Source organism: Sorex araneus, chromosome 2 (assembly GCF_027595985.1).
Source record: "Sorex araneus isolate mSorAra2 chromosome 2, mSorAra2.pri, whole genome shotgun sequence".
Classification (NCBI taxonomy): Eukaryota; Metazoa; Chordata; class Mammalia; order Eulipotyphla; family Soricidae; genus Sorex; species Sorex araneus.
The window spans coordinates 319,514,996-319,537,086 of record NC_073303.1 but is presented as its reverse complement, the minus strand read 5'-3'; the positions used below and the strand labels follow the sequence as shown (position 1 = coordinate 319,537,086).

Here is a 22,091-nt window from a genome sequence, read left to right as displayed (position 1 = left end):
TCCTTCTGACCTGCAGGTGGAAGCAGGTCCTCAAAGGGCACAGAGAAAATAGTGAGTGCCAGTCTCCCCTATTATCATGAGGCTCTACCCTCATTGCCTCAGGACACACTATTCACCTCCAACTTTTAATGATGCTGCATTGGGGGTAGAATTACACATAGAAAAATATGGTAGAAGAAAACAAAAAATTCAGTCCTTAACATGTGCATCTGTCAGGTCATGTTCTTCCAGGCTATTTCCCTGAATGTAGCTAATTGTAAGACTCCAACTCAGTTTTGCTATTCCACTACCAAATGAAACACATCCTGGACACTGCCTGCATTTACCCTCATATATACATTCCTGAATGGTTTGAGGAAATTATTCACAAGATTATTTAAAAGATATTGTCTTCAAAGTAAAGCATAAAATGGGCTAGTTACTCTTTGGCGCCCGGTCTACTCTGGTTAGCCATACTTTGTGCTGCTAATCTGTAGTGTGGTAAATGGAGTTTTCTTCTCTAAGGAAAAGTTGAAGCTGTCAGCTTTTAAGGATGTTTCTTAATTAAGTCCCTCTGAGTGCAAATCTTTGCTATGACAATGAAAAGACAAGAAGAACAAAGGAGTCTTTAAGAAGGGTGCAAAATCCAAGTGTTCTGTAGCTTGTGTCGGGTTGTACTGGGAGTTGCATCAGCATGGAGGAACACACAGGGGTTCCGAGGTACTTGTGGCGGCCGGGAGTGCAAGAGATCAGCCGATATTTGGAAGCTCCAAGTAACAGGGTGAGGGATGGGGCCTGGGTGGTTCTCATGGCCCCATTGCTTCTGATCTACAGTCAGAGCAGTGGGACAAACAATGCAGTCCCAAGTTAAGTAACCAAAGAAAGGATGCACAGAGATTTATTTTGAAGTAACGCTGTCAGGAAGGCTCTGGCCAGCCTATCATTAGGCTTCTTGCAAAAAGTCAAAGTCTCTTGAAAGTGGACAGGGCACCTCCTTGCCAGAGGCATATTATGACACAGACCGTAGACCATCAGGGACCCATAATCTCACCAAACCCTAAGTTTGAAATTTCTTAATTTTAAGGTATTATAATAGTTAGGCTACTTCCCTAATTTGTTTTAAACAATCTTTACAGTTCAACAGACCCATGAGTTTATTTTCACACCATTAAAAAGCAAAGTTAAAAGGAGTGTCTTTTAAACACAAGGAAACTTTGTCATTTCTCTGTCATTATGCTGAAAGTTTGACACTGGACACTAAGAAAAACAGAATCAGAACTGGAAAATACACTTTACAATGTATTGGTGATGACTTTTGAAGATTGCTTCATAGCCAAGGCCACAGAGAGAGACTGCTTTATGAGGGTCTTCTTAGTTTAAGATTCTTCCCAAGATTCTCTTAATTTAAGGACATTAGAATCATTCAGAAACATAGTATACCAAGTAAGGCCTTAAGGTGCTGATATTGCAAGTGACTGACAGGGTTCAACTCATAGCACTATGTATGGTCCCCGGAACACCCCTCCAGGAGCAACCACAGAGCACAAAGCAGTGAGTAACCTCTGAGACTGCAAGATGTGGCCTGTCCTCCCAACAGTCAAATGTGAGAAATGAAACTCAGATATATCAGCAGTGACAGAGTGGTCTTTGGTTTTAGAACATTTTTTTAAAAAAATTTTTATTAGTGAATCACCGTGGAGTACAGTTACAGACTTACAAACTTTCGTGCTTGCATTTCAGTCATACAATGATTGAGTATCCATCCCTCTACCAGTGCCCATTCTCCACCACCAATGATTCCAGCATCGCTTCCACCACCACCACCCCCTATACCCCCACCTCACCCTGCCTCTGTGTCTGGGTATTCCCTTTTGTAGAACAATTTTTTTAATCCCTACATTTGCTGATAGTTGAAAACATTTTGTGTCACCAGTGTAAAGTTTGTAATTCTCTTTGAAGTGTCTTGCTCTTTTGAAATCTCCAGAATTGCTGATATTGGTGTAATTACCTAGGAGTTCCTGATTTCTCTCTATATGAAGATGTCACCCACTTTATGATACAGTCACCTGGGCCTTGGGAGGATGGGTGTGGCCTAATGCTGCTGGAAGGTATCTTTGCTGTTTTATTTATTTATTTTTATTTGTGCCCCTTGTAGATCTTGATCCCCAGAGCCAAAGAACAGCAGAATTTTGTGACCTCAGGACAATATGGTGCTCTTAGCTACTGGGGATATGACTATTGGCCTCTTTTTAGCCCCTGGTATTGGGGATTCTGCTCTCTGGACCACGACTTATCAAAGGCCTCACACACAGACCCTCATTCTAGTCTTTATCCCAGAGTCTGTGATGCCTTTGAAATCCTCCATCTAAGCCAGAGGTTCCAATGCTTCTTTGGTGTATCACTCTCTTTTCAGGAAAAAATAATCACTTAGCATATCCTGGAAATCTACTTTCTTTGAGAGCAAACATCAAGCATGACCAGCAACCCCTGCCCCACCATCCCCATAACCCTGTCCCCCCATCCCCCCCACACACTCAGTTGTATCTGAGGATACTACCACCCCTGGATTTCTCAAGTTTCTCTGAAGGCCAGTGTCCCCCATTTGGACTGATCTAGAGTCCAGCCTCTATTCTTACTTGCCCTGCCTTTCCTCATGGTTTCCTAACTTGCCCTCTACCCTACCACTCCAACCTAAAGCAACAACTTTGAATACTAGGAAGTTAGCATCTGCCACCGTTATTTTCTCTTTCATACATTGTGTGTCCATAATTCTGCTTAACTTTGCCCCAAGGCAGACTGTACATGACAGGTCATGGCTTGTAGGTTTCACTGTGAGGTGGTAAAACAGAGGATTGAATCATAGAGGGTAGCAGTGTAATGGTGGGACCTATAAAAAACTATCCCTGATGTTTCTGGCATGAACCCCCATCCTGAATTTGTATGATAGATATGATTATGTTATGCCTTCAATATTTTTATTTGTAATGTTTTACTGGGTAAATAAGAGCATGGATTTTCCCATAGTAAATATAAGTTTAAGCTTTTTAAATAAAAACGGGAAAAGCCATTTTCCCATTAGTTAGAAAAAAATACTATAGGCAGAATGTTCTGTCCCATTTTTTCCTGGACATGAATTCAGCACTACATTGTCAGAATCTTTTAGCTCCGCTCTCTGGCCTTAGACAGTGCATTGACTCAATTTGCACATACTCCGTTACACCCCGTTCCCTTCTGTACGTCACTGCTTAGTGTTTATATCATCTTACTGTCTATATCTTTTCTTTCCATTTGTGCATTAAATGTGTAATGCCTTGATCCTTTTTAATGGAAAAAATTATCTTTATTCCCTTTTATTAGATGTGAGTATCTAATCCTTGAGCAGCAAGGATTCAACAACCATGAAGCAATGGTGTAGATTTGGATTCTTACATTTTCAACAATCTATCATACATATTAATTTTAGTTGTTTTGTATTTCCCATTATTTCTTCTTTGATTCTATCCATGTTTAGTGGAACTGTTGAGCATTTTGTCCTGGCTCATTCATTGTAATTCTATATGTGACAGAGACATGGCTGTGCCTAAGAATTTGGGTTTTTAGTGACAGAGGTTCTGTGCTCTAGTCTAGCATGCCTGGGAGACTTCCAGGGGTTCTAATAGTTAAAATATTTCAAAGGAATGAAAGGATTGGAGAGAGAAAGGGAAAGGGAACCAAATGTTTTCCATCATCTTAATATTAATATTTTTGGTGTCCTTTCATACCCTGAGGGTTGTGGGTGGGAACCATCAGTGAAACATTGCAGCTGATGAGGAAAGTAGTGAATAGGAGAGCTTACTCTCTCTCTCTCTCCATCCTTCTTTTGGACATTATGATTTTCAATACAGATACTGAGAGGCCATCATGTTTGGTCCTTTGCCCACTTTCAGCCCACATCTCCCATCCAGAGTGATCCTTTCCAATCATCATTGTCATTATGGTCCCCTCTCTATCTCAACTGCCCTCTACCCCAGCCCTTGAGGCAGGCTTCTAACCATGAAACAATCCTCCTGGCCCTTGTTTCTACTTTCCTTGGGTGTTAGTCTCAACTAGTTTTTTTTTTTTTAATCCCACAAATGAGTGCAGTCATCCTATGTCTGTCCCTCACTTTCTGACTCATTTCACTTAGCATGATACTCTCCATGTCCATCCATTTATAAGCAAATTTCATGACTTCATTTTTTCCTAGCAGCTGCATAGGGTTCCATTGTATAGTAGACCACACTTTCTTTATCCAGTCATCTGTTCTTAGGCACATGGGTTGTTTCCAGCTCTGGCTATTGTGAAGAGTGCCACAATGAACACAGAACTACAGATGACCTTTCTGTTGTATGCTTTTAAATTCCCTTTAAATAACTGCAGTGACAGTAAATACAGTATGTATGAGAAAAAGCAGTTCCATTAATCTGAGTGCCCTGTTCCTCAGGTTCATTAGGTCAACCGTTATCTGCTGTCTCCCAATCACCGCCTCCTTTCATCTGTGCTCATTCACCTGTGCTCTTACTTTCCAGATATTAATCATCTGGCCACAATACATGAATGAATGAACTAATTACCGAGTTTGTCTTTAGTCTTAGTCTAGTTGTGAAAAGCCATTTTCTTTACATGTTTATTATTCTGAGACCATAGATATTGTGAGAGTGGGCTCTATTCCTCAAATGTCCAATCACTTCTCTAGGCTATGAACCAAAATGATCTCTTTTTGTTATCACAATCACATAAGATTTTAAAGAATGTGTATCTGCCACAAGGTATGCTATACAGAAGGCAGGTTGTGCTTGGCTAACCAATGTATTTTTTTGAGAGTTATGCTAACTTCAGTAGTTTATTTTTGAAAATTTCCATGGAAGTTTATGTTGCTTGCAGATCACACACACTATCATGCTTCTTAACTTTTAAATTCCACAAATAACTGAAGAGATGGACTGGCAGGAGATTGTTTGTTGCTTAAGCTAGTCATGAGAACCCTTTTGTCTGAAGAGTCTGCAGATATGCTCTCTAGAGTTTGAGAATCAACTTGGGATACAGGTGACCTTACACAAGAGTCTTAGGTTCTGGAGTCAGTTGTCTGGACCAACTCTTCTATGTGAGATTCCATCCATGTGTTGAAGACAAAGAGGCTCATTGTAGCCCAGATGCCAGATGAGCCTGGGTGCCTGATTCCAGCACCATGTTGGGGTCACAAGTCATTCTGGAATCATGAGCTGCTCTCACTCCTGATTGCTCTACTCTCAGTCAGGAAAGGGCTTGGCATGTGTTTCCCAGGTAAGCCTGAACAGAAGCTACTCATAGTCATTACCTGGATCATCCTACCTTGTGCTGGAGTGTTGGCTGCAGAGGTGACTGGGAAATCTTCAATTCCCTTCTTTCTGGTATATGGTGATGCCAAGCTTACATTTTTTATTGGTCTTGACAGTGAATTTTAATTTAGCAGAATTTCATAAGACATATGAGTAGTCTGTGAAGGGAACTTGTAGGGGGTTGGGTGATGGCTGACTAGAATAAAATGTTACCAGGTCATCAGTGTTAGCACCAAAGATAAAATCCAGAATAGGGCACAGAACCCCTGGAGTTGGGTCTGAAAGAGGCAGTTTGTGACCTAGGAGATGGTACAGAGTGTAGGGCACTTGCGATGCTCATGGTTGACCCTAGTTTGATCCCCAACACTTCATATCGTCCCCTAAGCCTTGCCAGAAATGATCCCTGAGCACAAAACTGGGAGCTTTTAGCATTGCCACTGTGCCTCAAAACCAAGCAAAATTAAATTTTGAGACAGTTTGCCTAATGAAACATTTTTCCTAGAACTCATGAACAGACAGTGAAAAGTGAAAATATGGAAAGTTGGTAGGTTGATGTGGGAGAGTCTTACAGATAAGGACATCACACTTCACATTATTGACTTCACATTATTTTTATTCACTTCTTTGGAATAGACCTAATGACTGAAGCCCAGACCGTGATCAGGATCAGAAAAAGTAGCAGTGGCATGAGGCTCCAGGTGGTGACTTGTGTTTCTCATCAGCTGGAGCTGACATCACTAAGGGGTGTAGGGTCAAGTCCTCAGCAGGAGACTAGAGAGTTTTAATAATGTGACTCCTCTTCTGGGAAGAAGTCCGTGGACACTGTTGTCAGCTGGGAACACTTACTTAGACCATTCAGGGCCATGTGGCCAGCTTGAGGCCTTAACCCAAGTGGGACTGACAGTGTCGTCTGGGGGAGCAGAGTGATTTGAGGCTTGCTCTAAAGGTCCTTGTTCTCTGTTCTCTTCTGCTTAGACTTAACCTCATGTGCAAATGGACACAACCCAGCTTGGGCCCTGATGAAGGCAGAACATGAGGCGGAGGTTGTTCCTGAGAGGACACACTCACAGCTATCTAAACTCTAAGCCTAAACTCAGGGTTTTCAGAAGTGAACACATCTCCAAATATTTGATTAGGATTTTACTAACCATTTATTGGCTTTTGGGGGGGGGGTTGTTGGGGGTGGGAAGCCAAGGTAAATACATTTTATTTAAGTACCATGATTCAAAGTGCCATTACTACCAGAATTCCAGCCATACACGGTTCCCACTCTGAACCCACCACCACTGTCAGCATAGCTCTACCAGTGACCCAAGGCTGTCTCTCAACGCATTCTCCTCCTTCCTTGGTCTTCTCATTTCTTTAATCCATGCCCAAAGAGTTCTACGGAAGAAGGAGTACATTCCATTCTTTTATCTTGCTATCCCATATGCCACATATAAGTGATTCACTGTATTTTTTTTTCTTTGCCAAAGCCGCAAACTCTTTTGTAGAATTAGCAGCGTAGGTCCCGTGAGCTCACTGGCACAGTGCAGGGGTGATCTTGTGCAGGCCGGCAGCAGCGGGGGTCTGCAGTCTTTAGGCAGTGGCTACGCTACGATGTGCTTCCACACAGCTAAGTGCTCAAAACCTTTCAGAATTGCAGCTGTACCTTTGCTGTTTTCCTGGAATCCTCCCTGGGGACAGGGCAATGGACTGTTCTAACTTTTCAAATTCCTACTCCAAATCCTCACCGCATCTTGTAATCTCTGGATTTAGTGGTTGATCACCTAAAGGAAGACCCATATACGAAGAGAAAACTGTCAACTCAGGCTGCCTGTTTCAAAACTCAAAATTGTTCTTTCATTCTGCTTGCTAAGTAGGTTCACTCTTGACACAAGAATGCTCCAGACTGAGTTGAGTATTGGTAGGAGAGAGGAAAAAATGAGGGCAGCAGCAGCATGGAGCACACTCTTATGGAAGCCAGCCAGAGCCTGCCCAAGTGCTAAGATGCTTCTCAAACTGTGTTTTTTGATTATGATATCGATTTTAACTTTTAATATGTTGCAAATTAAACCAGGTCAGGATTTTGTTCTGGAATTCTGGAATACTCCAAAGATTTTCCAACTTTCATTTGTTATTTTCCAAGCAGAATCTCTCTCTCTCTCTCTCTCTCTCTCTCTCTCTCTCTCTCTCTCTCTCTCTCTCTTTCTCACTCTCGCTCTCTCTCCCCTCGAGTATTGAGCTTCTATATCATGAAATAATTACTCATTTCATTTTTATACTGTTTATTTATTTTTTCTGCTGTGTTTAGACCTCTATCCATAAGTGTAAAAATGTTCTAAAAACACTATTCTACTTCATTCAATCAAAACCAGTGGTTTTCAACATCTGGTCCAAAAAATGATGTGCTGCTATAAAATCATTAAAAACAATACCAGTTAATACAAAGTAAGCATCCGTGAATTTTTTTTTCTTACAAGTATTGACTGTGTCTCTGTGTCATGGGTCCAGTACACAAAATTATACTTCCCTGTGCAGGGAACTTGATGTGACAACTGTAATCTGTGCTGTCTTTTTGTAGTTTTGCTTTGTTTTGTTTTTGGACCACACCCAGAGTTGCTCGGGGCTGTTGCCTGGCAGAGCTTGGAGAACCATTTGTAGTCCTGGGGATTGAGCCTGGGTCAGGTGCATGAAAGGCAAATGCCTTCCCCTCAGTACTAGTTGTCAAACTTTCTACTGTCTTTTAAAGCATGGATCTCTGATTCACAGATTCTTTTCTGATTACTAGGTTGCCTCACACTGTTTCTGATTTGTTCTGAGTTAATCCAGATGAAAAATTACCTCACTGTTTGTATTCACAAGAAAAAGTAAATCCACATCACATATTCTGCTTGAACTACCATGGGAAGAGTTAGCAGTGTATGACCTTTCCAGAAAAGGCTATTATGCTTGACTGGAATAATTCGAAAAATAGAATCGAAGTTAACAGATGAAAAGCACTGAAAGGCAAATTGAATATAAAAAAACTCGGAAGCACTGAATGATAAAAGGGAGCAAAACCTCTTCCTTGAATTTCGAATTTGGAAGCCTGGCTGGATTTGGGAAGGTGTTTCCCGTGAAAGTTGTGTGATGCCTCTGGGTCTGTTTCTTCATCAGCAGTCAGTGTACTTTAGAATCAGTAGGAAGGCTCAGGGCGGTCATGTTGGGCAGGTCCTGGTCAAATGCTTGGCTCCAAGAGGAGTTTTGGTCTCTTCCCTTCACACTGCCACTTCTTGTCCTGGTTTTTCCAAATTGGGAGTGAGCATTCCAGGTTCGATTGGGTTGCACTTGGCACGGCTGTAAAAAAGAAAGATATCTGCAGGATGAATGGAAAGTAAAGAATTCCATATGACTTTTTTAAAAGAAAAAAATGCCAAAACACAGTTTGTAAAGACTCAAATGCCGCTCAGTATGGTAGCAGCTCTGGCAGGAGCTGAGAGGGCGAGGAGGGAGACAGGCCCAGCATGTGTCTACACGCCGGAGACCCTGCAGAGCACTAACACACCTATGGCCACACTTTGGAAGCCAAAGTGTGCTTAGCATTCTTGAAATACTTGGCGTCTTCACAGAAAGTTTGGGAAAAGAAAACTTGCATTTACAGGGTCTGGAGGCCAGGAGGTTTGACCGCCTGTGGGCTTGTGTTCCAGGTGTCTCCCTGTGAGCAGTGCCGCTGTGAAGCCAATGGAGAAGTGCTGTGTACGGTGTCTGCCTGTCCACAGACTGAGTGTGTGGACCCTGTTTACGAGCCTGACCAGTGCTGTCCCATCTGTAAGAACGGTAGGTAACCACCAACCACCTGAGTCCACTGACTGCACACTGCATGTAGCTGTTGAAAGGAGGGTGAGACGGGGCTCTCCATCTGCATACTTCTGTGATCTGCATCAAGTGTCAGCCCCAGGGTACAGTCATCGAAGCTGCTCTTTAGGAAGGTATCGTATCAGTGTTGCCCCCAGGTATTGCTGGTATTAAGTTCTTTCGGGGGAAATTTCAAGAGATGAACATTATGGGGAAACACTAAAGAATTCTGCCAATTGTTTACTTGGAGTGGGAGAGAGGGGTGTGCAGGAGCAGCTCTGGGGACACTGATGGAGGAAGCCTTCACTCCATCGTGTGTGTGGTTCGGAATAACGGAAGCATGAAGCTGTGGTGCGTGACATATGTGAAGCAGGGAGAAGAGAGGCTGGAACGTGGTGAGGGGCTTCTGAAGTTGGTGGGCCCCCACAGGTAGCTGATATGAGATGGGAAGGAGAGAGACAGTTACTTTCTCCCCATTCGCCTCTGCTGCCCAGAGGCCATGTGGTAATAAGGCCAGGCCTGGGAAAACCTAGGGATGAGACCTTGCATGGCACAGGTCAGGCCCCGCCAGTTCCACTTGACATCTGTTTGGTCTTCTCCTCAGCGGAGTTCATCCCCACCACCCGAGATTTCTCAGGGAGCCACAAACTCAAGCAGAAGTGAGGAAACGAAAGTCAGTCAGTCAGTCAGTGAGGAAATAAAAGTCACTTTTTAGGAAATGAAAGTCAGTCCTAGACCTGACCCAGGGTTTTCAGCTTCTTGTCCTTGCTCTCAGAAAGGAATTTCAGGAGTGTACAAGCAGTGAATTAAAAACATATTTTATTTGGATGGTTTTCGAGGAAGGGGAAGGAGGGAAAGAGAGGGAGAGAGAGGGAGAACATGGGCATCTCCGAAGGCAGAGAGCGTCCTGACACACATCACAGCATTAGAAATGGAAGCTTAGTAGCACACATCTCAAGAGAGAAGATGCGGGGGACACATGTGCTCGGCCATGTGGGCACAAGCAGCAAGCAGCACATGGGCTCAGGCAGCATAAGCGTGCCCTTCCTTTGTTCAAGGTGACTTTTATAGGGTTTCTCTAACATGCCCCCATGTGGGGCTTTTACCTAGGTAAATGTTCATTGCTAAGGTAGTGGCCAAGGGGGTAGAGTTGGGAGGTCAATGGCCTTTGAACTTCCTTTCCCAGCCTTTGTTCCTGCTGGAGTTCTTTCTGAGTGGTCCAGGCTTCTCTGGGTCTGTTGCTGGCACCAGGTGAAAGTCTTATCAGGCCTTAGTTTCTGTGCTCAGAAGGTGGGCCCTGAAGGCCTTAATGCTAGGTGGTTTTATTGCTTCCTAGAATTCCATTGCCATGTGATCCTTCCCTGGCTACTTGCCTACTTCACTTCCCTGTTATCCCCCAACCCCCGGCCCAGAAGGGCCTGACAGTGGTTAGAGCTGATGTAGGTCTGCTATGAGAACCTGAAGTATCCAGATCTTATGTCTCACCCGCTTCCCTGGGCAGTTGTGAAACTACACCTGAGGCCCATGTCTCTCTGTGTCCAGTTTCTTGGGGAACAGAAGCACTTAGGTTGGAGTGAGAGTTGCTCTTTTTCAGAAAGGGAAGTCAGTCCTAAGTCAGTTTTTCCCGGACTGTCACTTTTCCTCCATTTCAGAAAAGGAGGAATCATTTCAGGAGCTGAGTAGTAAAATAAAATAAGCTTAGCTGGGGGAAAAGAGGGGCAGGAAAGAGTTTCTCACTCAAGGGAATTTGGGCTTTGGTATAGATTCCAAGTTGAGCTACTGCACATTTCCAAGGTGGAGAATATGTGCTATAAAGAAAGTATATATGGGAGGCAGAGATGTGGGTGACTGCACCAGCGTGGTCATTGGGTACTGAATTTATTCGTCCCTGACATGCCTGCCCAGTCTATAGCTGAGGTAGTCACCAAAAGGAAAGCTTGGAGCTTTTGTGGGGCTTAGTATGGCCATTGTTCCAGACCTGGAACTCCTCCTCCTAGTGTGTCTGATGTGCCCCCTCTCCCACCCATGGGTTCTACATCTCAAAGGCGTGCATGCCTTTGGGCTGCTTTCACTTCCAGACAATATTTTTTGCAATACACATTACAAGGGTCCTCTGCATGCAACGAAACTGTAGCACTGTAGCACTGTCTTCCTGTTGGTCATTGATTTGCTCAAATGGGCACCAGTAACATCTCCATTGTGAGACTTGTTACCGTTTTTGGCATATCGAATACCCAATGGGTAACTTGCCAGGCTCTGCTGTGTGTGTGTGGGGGATACTCTCAGTAGCTTGCCAGGCTATCTGAGAAGGATGGAGGAATCAAACCCAGGTCAGCCGTGTGCAAGGCAAACACCCTACCCGCCCGCTGTGCTATGGAGCGATAGCGCCCAAAGTACCATTTGTAAATTCAGTTAACTCAGTAAAAATGAGAAAAAAGAAAGAGTCAAAGAAGAAGTTGTTTGTTTGAGGAATAAATTCAGTTTCTACCATTGAGGAGAGTCTCTTAATTTAATTTTGTTCTTGCAAGTAGTTTCACTGTTTCCAAGACAAATTAAACATTTTAGTTGTGTTCGTTTACTTTTCATTTCTAAGTATATAAAATTAGGAATACAATTAAATATTTTTCATAACCAAATTAGGCAGAGAAGACTACCAACATTATTCCCAGTGAAAGAAAGTCCATAGTAGATCAAACGTCTTGGTCTGCTCTTTGAAAAAAAGAAATGGCAGGATCTCCTGCATCATAATTTATGAAGGGAGGGTGTTTGCTTCACCTGAATAATGAGACTACTTAATACTTGATATACTGTTACAGTATTTCCAGGTTCTGGTGTCTGACATACAAGAACTCCAAACAAAGAGAGTGGAAAAAGGGAGAAAGTTATGTTCTAAGAAACAAGAAACTTGAAGTACAAAAAAAAAAAAAAGAGAGAGACATGTTCCTTGGGTATAAATGGGGCTTCCATTTCATAAGTTTTCTCTTTTTCCTATTGTCTCCCAAATAAAATTGGATTCTGCCTGGGCTGCTATGAATTGGATGCCTGGCTTGACCAAGAATGACTTTTCGTTGTCCTGTTTCTGGGGGTATGTGGGTATCAGAAGGGTGTCCTTTAATAGCTTCCTGGAGCAGGATGCTTTGGATGGTACAGCAGGCAGCGCAGCTTTTGATGTCTCCTGTCTCATTTCTCCCTGTCTGGACAATATAACTATTTTAGTAACAGGAACCTTCCTACTTTAGGAGGGTATTTGACCAAAAAGTGTTCCAGGAGAAGTGGGCTTGTGAATTATGATACAATCATAAAAGGAGACTCTGAAGCCACCACATTTTCAAATATTTTTTTCATTTCCCTTGGCTCTCAGATTGTGTCTGCATAACCTCAAGGCATGGTGCTGGAACTTATGACAGAAAATTGCAGTTTGGTTCAGAAAGTTGAGAATCCTTCCATGGCCTGAGCAGTTCAGTGAGTTTCCTCATCAACTCTGGGGTTGCTGAGTAGAGATATGATGTAGCTGACACAATATGGGACTGTGACTGGTGGATCACCCAGGACTGCTAACTAGTGTTTGTGAAGATTCGTAGAAGGAAAAAATTGAAAGGGTGGAGAAACAGGAGCAGGAACAGATTCTTGGTATGGAGTTAAGTGAGTCTAGAGAAGGCTGAGTAAGGGTCTTTGCTTTCCTGGTATCTGGTGACCGGCATATAGCTGTGGTACCCTGAACATGGTACCACAGTGTTGAGTTAGTCAGTTCATTCTCCCACTCCCCCCCATCCTTTCCTTTAATCTTTCTAGCTATGACTTGGAGTGCACACATTTGGTTATGGTACTTACACGTTTGTAGTATTGGTAGTCAGACACCTTATTTGGGGTACATTGGCCATTACAGTCTTTGTGATGGTGACATGATCATAAATGGTAGTGCTTCCAGCACCACACTTGGCATGTAGTATGATTCATGAAAGAGAACTCTTGGCCTCAGGTCTGTCTGACAAGTGCTCCACCACTGAGTCACAACTTTGGGCCCACCAAGTCACCTCTTACTGAATAAAATAGTATGTGCAAACTGGCATCTTAAGAATTCAAGATGTTGTGAGCATTCCTTGTCAGTTATGATACAAAGTTTTGGCATTAGCTAGAGTATCCTTGTATAAATGTCTCAAAAGATGGAAAGACATGATTTCAATCCTGGAAATTTTAGAAAATTTTCAAACCCACAGAAAAGTTGAAATCACTGTACAATGAACAGTTTCTTTTTTTTATTTTTTAAAAATATTTTAATTGTATCACCATGAGGTACAGTTACAAGCTTTCATGTTTGAGTTACACGCATACAATATTCAAACACCCATCCCTCCACCAGTGCACATTTCTCACCACCAATCTCCCCAGTATACCCTTCTTTTCCAATCCTTCCCCTACTTCCCTGGCAGACAACTTCCCCCGTACTCTTTCTCTACTTTTGGTCATTAGGGTTTGCAATACAGATGTTGAGAGGCCATCACGTTTGGTCCTTTATCTACTTCAGCACACATCTCCCTTCCCAACTTATCCTTCCAACCATAATTGTCTTAGTGATTCCTTCTCTATTCCAGCTGCCCACTTCCCCAAGTCATGAGGCAGGCTGCCAACTATGGAGCAATCTTCCTGCCCCTTGTGTCTACAGTCCTTGGGTGTCAGTCTCATATTATGTTACTCTCTTTCTGACTCATTTCACTTACCATAATACTCTCCATGTCTATCCACTTATAAGCAAATTTCATTACTTCATCTCTCCTAACAGCTGCATAGTATTCCATTGTGTAGATGTACCAAAGTTTCTTTAACCGGTCATCTATTCTTGGGCACTTGGGTTGTTTCCAGATTCTGGCTATTGTGAACACTGCTGCTATGAACACAAAGGTACAAATGTCATCTCTACTGTGCCTTTTTGCATCCTCAGGATATATGTCCAGCATTAGTATTGCAGGGTCATATGGAAGCTCAATTTCTAGTTTTTGAAGGACTGTCCATATTGTTTTCCAGAAAGGCTGGACCAGTTTGCATTCCCACCAACAGTAAAAAAGTGTCCCTTTTCCTCCGCATCAATGCCAGCACTGGTTGCTTTTGTTCATTTGAATGTGTGCCAGTCTCTGTGGTGTGAGATGATATCTCATTGTTGTTTTGATCTGCATCCCCCTGATGACTAGCAATGTGGAGCATTTTTCATGTGCTTTTTGGCCATTTGTATTTCTCTTTTGAGGAAGGTTCTGTTTATTTCTTCTCCCCGTTTTTTGATGGGGCTGGAGGTTTTTTTCTTGTAAAGTTCTACCAGTGCCCTGCATATCCTTGATATTAATACATTGTCAGATGGGTATTGGATAAATATCATTTCCCATTCTTAGGGCTCTCTCTGTATTTTAGTTACTATCTCTCTTGAAGTGCAGAAACTTCTTAGTTTGATGTGGACCCATTTGTTTATGTTTGTTTCCACTTGCCTGGTCAGTGCTGTTTCATCCTTAAGATGCTTTAACTGCAATGTCATGGAGGGTCCTGCCTACATTTTCCTCCATATACTTTATGGATTCATGTCTGATATTGAGGTCTTTAATCCACTTTGATCTGACTTTTGTGCTTGGTGTTAGACAGAGGTCAGAGTTCATATTTTTTGCAGGTAGCTATCCAGTTTTCCCAGCACCACTTGTTGATGAGGCTTTCTTTGTTCCACTTCACATTATTGCTCCTTTGTCAATGATTAAGTGGTCATATCTATGAGAGTCTGTGACAGAATATCTGTCTGTGTTCCATTGGTCTGCAGATCTGTTTCTAGTGAAGTGCCATGCTGTTTTAATTACTACCGCTTTGTAGTATAGTTTGAAGTCAGGGAAGGTGATGCCACTCATCTTTTTTCCAAGGATTGATTTAGCTATGTGTGGGGTTTTATTGTTCCATATGAGTTTTGGGAATGTTTTGTCTATTTCTATGAAAAATGTCATGGGTATCCTGATAGGGACTGCATTAAATCTGCATAGGGTTTTGGGAGTATTGCCATTTTGATAATGTTAATCCTCCCTATCCATGAGCAGGGATGTGTTTCCATTTCCAAGTATCCTTTTTTATTTATTTGAAGTAGTGTTTTGTAATTTTTCTTCTATAAGTCCTTCACCTCTTTGGTTAAGCTGATTCTGAGGTACTTGATTTTCTGGAGTACTATTGTGAACGGGATTTTTTTTTATGTCTATATTTTCTCTTTCGGTATTTATATATGAAAAAGCCATGGACTTTTGGGAGATGATTTTGTAGCCTGCCACTTTACTATACAAACCTATTGTTTCTAGTAGCTTTTCTGTATTCTTTAGGGTTTTCCAAATATAGTATCATATCATCTGAAAATAGTGATAGCTTGACTTCTTCCTTCCTATCTTATCTGTATATCTTTTTTATCTGTATATTTGTATATCTATTGCTCCTTGATATATTTTTTTTGCCTAACTGCTATGACCAATATTTCCAGTACTATATTGAATAGGAGTGGTGAGAGCGGGTAACCTTGTCTTATGCTCGATCTTAGAGGGAAAGCTTTTAATTTTTCCCATTGAGGATAATGATTGCTGTGGGCTTGTGGTAGATGGCCTTGACTATATTGAGGAAAATTCTTTTGATGCCCATTGTGCTGAGAGTTTTCATCATAAACGGGTGCTGGACCTTGACAAATGTTTCCTCTGCATCTATTGATATGATCATATGGTTTTTATTTCTTTTATTGTTATGATGAATTATGTTTATTGACTTGCAAATGTTAAACCACCCTTGTATCCCTGAGATGAATTCTACTTGGTCAAAGTGTTTTATCTTTTGGATGAGTCGCTGAATTCTGTTTGCTTGGATTTTGTTGAGAATCTTTGCATATGTGTTCATCAGGGATATTGGCCTGTAATTCTCTTTCTTCATGGTCTCTCTCTGTCTGCTTTTGGTGTCAGGGTGATATTTGCTTCATAGAAAATGTTTGGAAGTGTTTCTGTTTCTTCAACTTCCTGGAAATTATTGAAGAGGATTGGGAGTAATTCCTCTTTAAACATTTGGAAAAATTCTCTAGTGAATCCATCTGGGCCAGGACTTTTATCAATCCCCATTAACTAACTTTTAGTTAACTTTTAGCTAACTATTATGACTTTTAGTCAATCCCCATTAACTAACTTTGAGGAGATCTCCCCAACTACCTCAAACACAAAAAGCTAAATAAACCACTAGTCTACTCCAATTGCACCAAAATTTCAAAAACTCACAAAAAGAGAGATTAGCTCTGGTGAACTGGAAGGTCCCACCTACATACAACCGTGACAGCATGAAGAAACAGTGCAAATCCCCACAGCACAGAGAGGATGAAGAAAAGATTCCAGAAGCATCGGCAGGGGTTTCCCACAAATATGATCTCTCAGATAAAAAATTCAGAGAAGAAATTCTGAGAAAGTTCACTGAACTTAAAGAAATGATGGAGCAGTGAGCAAAGAAATTATGGGAAGAAATGAGAACAGAAATAGGAAAGCTACATTCAGAAATGTCACGAATAAAAGACACTGTAGACAAAATAAAAAGCACAGTGGGAGCCCTCAGCAGTAGAATGGCTAGAGTTGAAGATAGAATTAGTAAGATTGAAGATGAGCAGCAGAAAGTCCACAGTCTACAACAAACAATTAGAAAAGACCTTAAAGTATCTCTAGGGCGAATCAGAGACCTAGGGGATGATGCAAAGAGTAATAACATAAGAATCATTGGAGTTCCAGAAGAACAGGGAGACAACCCCAATGAGAAAGCCATGGTTAAAGAAATCATTGCTAAAAAGTTTCCAGAGCTGGATAATGCAGATGTTCAGATCCTAGGAGCTCAAAGGGTGCCAGCTAGAAGAGACCCTAATAAAAAGACTCCAAAACATATCATAGTCAGAATGATGGATGCTATGGATAGGGACACAATACTGCAAGCAGCAAGGTCAAAAAAAGAAATCACATACAAAGGAACACCCCTTAGGTTTGCAGCAGATTTATCAGAAGAAATCCTCCAAGCCAGAAGACAATGGTGGGATATAGTGAAAAAACTCAATGAAATGAACGTCTCACCATGAATACTTTATCCAGCTAAGCTCTCACTCAAACTTGAAGGAACTATACACAATTTCATGGATAAATAACAGCTAAGGAACTTTATAGACTCAAAACCAAACTTAAAAGAAGGACTAAAGGGGCTCCTGTAAGAAAAGAAAAACCCATGCAAGCACAACAAACTTCTATAAACAAATGGCACGAAACTCCACGACAATAATCTCTCTCAATGTCAGTGGTCTAAATGTACCCATCAAGAGACACAGAGTGGCAAAATGGATTCAGAAACTGAACCCAGCATTCTGCTGCCTACAAAAAACACATCTGAATGGTCATAGCAAACACAGACTCAAAGTCAAAGGATGGAAAACAATCCTTCAAGCAAACAACTCCCTCAAAAAATCTGGGGTGGCCATACTAGTGTTGGACAATATATATTTCAGGTTGAAAAGGATTAGAAGGGACAGCGAAGGCCATTTCTTACTAATCAAAGGATATTTACAGCAGGAAGAACTCACACTCCTAAACGTATATGCACCTAATGAGGGACCCACGAAATACTTAAAACAACTGCTAACAGATTTTAGAGAGGACATTGCTAGCAACGCAATAGTAGTTGGAGACGTCAACACCACCTAATCACCTCTGGATAGTTCAACAAGATCAAAACTCAGCAAGGAAACGCTGGCCTTCAAGGAAGAAATAGAAGAGAGAGAGCTAATAGATCTATACAGGGCTTTGCATCACCATAAAAAAGAATACACATTCTTTTCCAGTGCACACAGAACATTCTCCAAAATAGATCATGCGCTGGGCCACAAAGCATACCTCCATAGAATCGGGAAGATAGAAATTGTATCAACTATCTTCTCAGACCATGATGCACTGAAGATAGAAGTTAATCATGCGCAGACGCAGAAGACCAAACCAAACATCTGGAAATTAAACAACTCAATGTTGAACAATGAGTGGGCCAGGGAGGAAATCATGGAAGAAATCAAAAGGTACCTGGAAACAAATGAGAATGAAGATACGAACTACCAGAATCTGTGGGACACAGCTAACACTGTGTTAAGGGGAAAATTTATAGCTCTACAAGCATATCTCAGGAAGTAAGAAAGGGCTCACATAAATAACCTGACCTCACAGCTCAAGACATTAGAAAGGACCAACAAAAAGAGCCTAAATCTGGCAGAAGGAAAGAAATAATAAAATTTAGAGCAGAAATCAATTACTTGGAAATGCAAAACACAGTCCTAAAGATCAATGAATCTAAGATCTGGTTCTTTGAGAAAATAAATAGGATTGATAAACCACTAGCAAGACTCACAAAGAGAGAGAGAGAGAGAGAGAGAGAGAGAGAGAGAGAGAGAGAGATCTCTAATAAACCGAATCAGAAATGAAAGGGGGGATATCACAACAGAAACCAAAGAAATTCAAAAGATCATCAGAGACTATTTCAAAAGTCTGTATGCCACAAAACAAGAGAATCTAGAAGAAATGAATAAATTCCTGGATTCTTATAGCCTCCCAAGGCTGAACTAAGATGATTTGGAATACCTGAATAGACCCATTACTATCAAGGAAATCAAAACTGTAATCAAAAGTCTCCCCAGAAACAAAAGTTCAAGTCCAGATGGATTCACTAGTGAATTCTTCCAAACATTTAAAGAGAACTTATTGCCAATTCTTCTCAAGCTCTTCCAGGAAATCGAGGAAACAGAAACACTCCCAAACAGTTTCTATGAATCACCCTAATATCACCCGAATACCAAAACCAGAGACACCACAATAAAAGAAAACTACAGACCGATATCTCTGATGAACACAGATGCAAAGTTCCTCAACAAAATATTAGCGAATAGAATCCAGCAACATATCAAAAAGATCATATACCATGACCATGTGGGATTCATCCCGGGGATGCAAGGATGGTTCAACATTTAGAAGTCAATCAACATAATCCACCATATCAACAAAAGAAAAGATAAAACCATATGATCATATCAATATATACAGAGAAAGCATTTGACAAGATCCAGTCCCCTTTCATGATGAAAACGCTCACCAAAGTGGGCATAGAAGAGAACTTGCTCAATATAGTCAAAGCCATCTAACACAAGCCTATAGCAATCATTATCCTCAATGGGGAAAAACTAAGGGCCTTCACTCTAAGATCAGGGATAAGGCAAGGATGCCCACTCTCATCACTTCTGTTCAATATAGTACTAGAAGTACTTGCTATAGTGATTAGGCAAAGAAAGATATTAAGGGCATACAGATAGGAAAGGAAGAAATCAAGCTCTCACTATTTGCAGATGATATGATATTGTATTTAGAGAACCCCAAAGCCTCTACCAAGAAACTCCTCGAAACAATACATTTGTATAGTAAAGTCGCAGGCTATAAAATCAATACTCAAAAGTCTATGGCTTTCCTATATGCAAATAATGAAAGAGAAAAAAGTGGTATGAAAAAAGCAACCCTGTTCACAATCATGCCTCAGAAAATGAAGTACCTCGGAATCGACTTAACTATGGAGGTGAAGGACCTGTACAGAGAAAATTACAAAACATTACTTCACGAAATAAAAGAGGACATGAGGAAATGGAAGCACATCCCTACATCCTCTGTTCATGGATTGGGAGAATTAACATTGTCAAAATGGCAATACTTCCCCAAGCATTATACAGATACAATGCGATCCCTATAAGGATAGCCATGACATTCTTCAAGGAAGTGGACCAAGCACTCCTAAAGTTCATATGGAACAACAAATCCCCACGAATAGCTAAAGCAATTTTGGGGAAAAAGAAGATGGGAGGCATCACCTTCCCCAATTTCAAACTCTACTACAAAGCGGTAATAATTAAAACGGCATGGTACTGGAACAAAGGCAGTGCAGTAGATCAATGGAACAGGTTATAATACCCTTACACAAAACCTCAAATGTATGATCATCTAATCTTTGATAAGGGAGCGCGAAATGTAAAGTGGAGCAAAGAAAGCCTCTTTAACAAATGGTGCTGGCAACACTGGATAGATACATGCAAAAAAATGGGCTAAGATTCATACCTTTCACCATGCACAAAAGTCAGATCAAAATGCATTAAAGGCCTCAACATTAGACCAGAATCCATAAGGTACATTTAAGACAAGGTCGGCAAAATGTTCCACGACATTGAAGCTACAGGTATCTTCAAAGAGGACTCACCACTAACCAGGCAAGTGGAAACAGAGATAAACAAATGAGATTATCTTAAACTGAGAAGCTTCTGTACCTCAAAAGATACAGTGGCCAGAATACAAAGACAGTCTACAGAATGGGAAAGGATATTCACCGAATACTCATCGGATAAGGAGTTGATACCAAGGATTTACAAGACACTGGTTAAATTCCACAAGAAGAAAACATCCAACCCCATCATAAAATGGGGAGAGGAAATGAACAGAAACTTTCTCAAGGAAGAAATCTGAATGGCTAAAAGACACATTAAAAAATGCTCCTCATAACTAATCAGGGAAATGCAGATCAAAACAACAGTTAGATACCATCTCACACCACAGAGACTGGCCCACATCTAAAAGAACAAAAGTGACCAGTGTTGGCGCAGATGTGGGGAGAAAGGGACTCTCCTTCACTGCTGGTGGTAATGCCAACTGGTTCAGCCCTTTTGGAAAACAGTATGGACGCTTCTCAAAAAATTAGAAATTGAGCTCCCATCTGACCCAGCAATACCACTTCTGGGAATATATCCCAGACAGGCAAAAAAGTACAGTAAAAGTGACATCTTCACCTATATGTTCATTGCAGCACTGTTCACAATAGCCAGAATCTGGAAAAAAACCCCAAGTGCCTGAGAACAGATGACTGGCTAAGGAAACTTTGGTACATCTACACAATGGAATACTATGCAGCTGTTAGAAAAGATGAAGTCATGAAAATGCATCTAGGTGGATCAACATGGAAAGTATCATTTTAAGTGAAATGAGTCAGAAACAGTGGGACAGACATAGAAAGATTGCACTCATTTGTTAAATATAAAGTAACAGAATGGGAGACTATCACCCAAGAATAGTAGAGATAAGTATCAAGAGGAGTACTCCACAGATTGGAAGCTAACCTCACATGCTAGGTGAAGAAGGAGCTCTGATATAGAAGGGATCACCAAGCAAAGGGTCCTAGGCAGGCCCACTAGGGATGGGAGATACGGGCTGAAAATAGACTATAGACCAAACAAGATGCCTACTTAATACCTCTGTAGCAAACCACAACACCCAAAAAAGAGAGAGCGATCAAATGGGAATACTCTGCCACAGAGGCAGGGTGGTGTAAAAGAGACAGGGTGGGGGTGTTGGGAGGAATTCTGGGGCCATTGGTGGTGAAAAATGGGCACTAGTGGAAGGATGGGCACTCGATCATTGTATGACTGAAACATAAGAATGAAACCTGTAAGTCTGTAACTTTGTCTCAGGATGATTCACTAATAAAATAATTTTTTTTTAAAAAAAGAAGCTCCCAATCATCACAAAGACAAAATAAAAACTTAAACTCTCAAAAAAAATAGAAATTACCTTCACAGTCTTGTGATTTTTGTTACTCTGAACTCAATGTGGTCTGATACCAGAATTGCCACTCCAGCTTTTTTATTGGAGTTGTTTGCCTGTAGAATTGTTTTTCAGCCTTTGACTTTGAGTCTGTGTTTGTTCTGATTATTCAGATGTGTTTCTTGCAGGCAGCAGAATGTGGGTTTATTTTTGATCCATCCTGCCGCTCCGTGCCTTTTACTTGGTGTGATTAGCCAAATGATGCTGAGAGAGATTATTGTTATGGGATTTTTGTCCCAACTTTCTGTTGAAGTTTGGTGTATTTGAGGGGCTTGTC

The 22,091-nt window shown here is 41.3% G+C and overlaps 1 protein-coding gene across 2 annotated transcripts in view; it reads left to right on the top strand.

Moving 5' to 3' along the window:
- VWC2 (von Willebrand factor C domain containing 2) overlaps positions 1-22,091 on the top strand; it is a 164,607-nt gene that overhangs the window by 11,705 nt on the left and 130,811 nt on the right. The window contains exon 3 of one of the 2 annotated variants that reach the window (XM_004616204.2): positions 8,984-9,113. The exons of the other annotated variant lie outside the window; for it this stretch is intronic. Coding sequence (XP_004616261.2) covers positions 8,984-9,113 — 130 coding nt within the window. The remainder of the gene's footprint in view (positions 1-8,983; positions 9,114-22,091) is intronic. 2 annotated transcript variants of the gene reach the window in all.